General features: G+C 47.1%; 1 protein-coding gene across 3 annotated transcripts in view; it reads right to left on the bottom strand.

The window, feature by feature from the left end:
- LOC109542318 (bromodomain adjacent to zinc finger domain protein 1A) overlaps positions 1–2,595 on the bottom strand; it is a 9,058-nt gene that overhangs the window by 4,941 nt on the left and 1,522 nt on the right. For all 3 annotated transcript variants that reach the window (XM_019911502.2, XM_019911504.2, XM_019911503.2), the window contains exons 2-5: positions 2,047–2,397; positions 1,413–1,992; positions 1,080–1,356; positions 157–1,029 (exon numbers count right to left, since the gene is read on the bottom strand). In XM_019911502.2, the coding sequence (XP_019767061.2) occupies positions 157–1,029; positions 1,080–1,356; positions 1,413–1,992; positions 2,047–2,397 (2,081 nt within the window). The remainder of the gene's footprint in view (positions 1–156; positions 1,030–1,079; positions 1,357–1,412; positions 1,993–2,046; positions 2,398–2,595) is intronic.

Below are 2,595 nucleotides of genomic sequence, written 5' to 3'. Positions count from 1 at the left end.
AGACAATAAATGACTGAAGCCCAGGAATTCATTGAAACACAGTCAGGAAAGTATGTAAGTGAAATTAATGAAGCATATACTGAGTTCAGGTGTTTATTAAGAAGCTTTGGAGAATCAAATTAAAGAAAAAAATGAAATAAACACGGCGGCTCTTACCATTGACTTTCTCCGGTGATGCAGGTGTTTCAATTTTCAGCGGATTATCTTGGATGACGGGGGTTGAGAACATTTTGTCAATATGCGCCATTAGTTCGGAACGTTGGGCGTTTACCAACTCTGGATATTGTGCAGTGGGTGCATCCATACACGTGCCACTCAGCTCATCTTCCCAATTAACAAAGAGGCCAGGAACGGCTTCGACTTTCAGGTATTTCCTATATGCTCGATCTCTCCCTAACATCACTTGCCAGGAAGTGAGTGACTTGGTGAGCGTCTCCCCTCTCTTCTGGTCGTGCACGTTCTTCCTCTCGACGTCCTCTTTGAGTTGCTGCAGGCTGGTCTTTAATGCCTCGGGATTCCCGGCCATTTCCTTCTTCAGTTTGGCGCGCTGCGTGGCCATCTCAAACTGTCGCTTCCGCTCCTCGGAGCGAATGCTTTTCAGCCCCACTTTGATGGTGCGCTCCTTGTCGAGTTGTTCATCAATAATGTCTCTGACATCCGCATAGGTCAATAGCTGGTTCATCAGGCAAGTAATGATTTTAATTTTGTCCCCGATAGCAAGTTGCACAACGTTGTACACTGATAGAGCTTTCAGAATGTGCGCCTCACGTAGTCTCAGTTGAAAGCCCGGGTCGTCTTCGCTTGTGTAGCCGCCTCTTTGGGCATATCGCCACTTGGATCCAATATCATTGATTCGGGCGCCCGAAGAGAGCAAGTGAATGCGCAGCACTTCTGAGACCGTTAGAGAATAGAGGGGAAGCCGATAGGTTGGCAAGCCCTGGTATTTATTTGCCCATTTAGACGCCAACGTTGCCGAGCGTGAGCTCTGATACAGACTGGGAGCAATTGAATGATTATCCGCTTTTACTCCTGAAAAATATTCACGATAGGCTTTGCTTCCAACTGGCGAGTTGGCCTACCTTTGAGTGCCTCGCTTCTGGTGTTATAACTGTTCGACTCCTCCTCCTGGCAATTGAAGATTGCAGTCAAGAACATCTGCACTAAATCTGTTAGGGGGCCGGCCACTTCCATCTTCAGCAAGGCCCTTTCCATGATATCCAGATTTAGGCCCTCGGGGAAGAAGTCCTTGGGCGTCAGCACTTTCTTGAAGAAATGCACAAACTCCAGAATGGCCAGCACATCGCCGAAGTAGCTGTTTGGCAAGTTGCATTCCACTGGAGTGGGAACTGGCAATTTCTGCAAGGAAAGTGGTTTAGATGCAAGTTTTAGAGCGAAACCAACTGGGCACTTACAACGTGGTCTTCCAGTTCCAAGTCTTCCTTGGGTTTGGACCACTCCCGAAGCCGAACGGCCAACTTGTTGTTGTTCTCCTTGTTTTGCTGCTTGCGCTGGGCTTTCTCCTCGAGCATTTGGCGCTTTAGAAGCTTATAATTCTCCTTGCTTTGCATCATCACTTTCAAAAGTTGCGCCGTCTTCTCGCCCTGCTCTACGCCCGTCCCGGTCGCTCCATTCTTCTGCAGGTATTTGGTCATTGTTTCCTGTCGGTGCTTCTTCGAGGCTTCTTTGTCCTTACATCTGACAGAGTGGAACGTGGGCAACGGCCCATCGAACATGGTCTCCCACATCACATTCTTGATGTTGTACTTCTCCAAAAGGGCTGGTTTAACAACGAACACACCTCGCGAGTCATGCTCGACGTTTTGCTTCAAAAACAGTTTGACCTTTTCTCGATTTAAATGGACTCGTCGCAGTTGGGTGCTGTCCACGATCATTATTTCGCTAATATCGTTATCATCTGCGTCCAAGTGCTCAATCTCGTACTTGTACAGATTGGCCGAAGGCACAAAATGCCGCTCCTTACCGGTCTTATTGCTGGGGAACAGTTTTTTAAGTTTGCTGTTTTATCGCACCACTGAATTCACTTACCCATTAGGTACGATTTCCGCTTTGCATTTCTCCTCTTCGGGCGCAATTACAGATATAATGTGACAATCTTTCCACTGGTTGCTGGTAAAGCAGGCTTGAATGTTTTCGCCCACAAAGTACCGGTCCTTGATGTAAGCGAAAATGTCTTCGGCCATCGCCCCAAAGGCGTTCCTCTGGGTGAGCGTGGCCAGAAACAAAATCGGCACCTTCAGCTGGTTGGGGAACGCTTTGAGGCACTCGATTGCATGTTTCTCACTCTCTTCCGCCTCAACGTAGGTGAGCCCCGATTTGCCCGTCATCGAACAGGTCCAAACCATCGAGTTGCACAGAAACATCCTCTCAGAGAAATCACTGCAAAAAACATTTATCAACTGGGGTTGGATACATTTACGCCCACTGGGGCTTTAAAAACCGTATCTACTTTCCTCACAGTGTTTCAATTCCAAATCAAAACTTAATTCCTGGGTTTCAGTCATTTATTGTCTTTATTTATCAATTAAAATACGTTTCGGTGTATTTTTCCACCATCATCAGTTTTTATGTGTAGCG

Source organism: Dendroctonus ponderosae, unplaced genomic scaffold, assembly GCF_020466585.1.
Source record: "Dendroctonus ponderosae isolate FM_Combo_2020 unplaced genomic scaffold, Dpon_F_20191213v2 Dpon_F_20191213_6, whole genome shotgun sequence".
NCBI classification, from domain to species: Eukaryota; Metazoa; Arthropoda; class Insecta; order Coleoptera; family Curculionidae; genus Dendroctonus; species Dendroctonus ponderosae.
The sequence above is the reverse complement of the archived record's forward strand: the minus strand, read 5'-3'. Positions and strand labels throughout refer to the sequence as shown.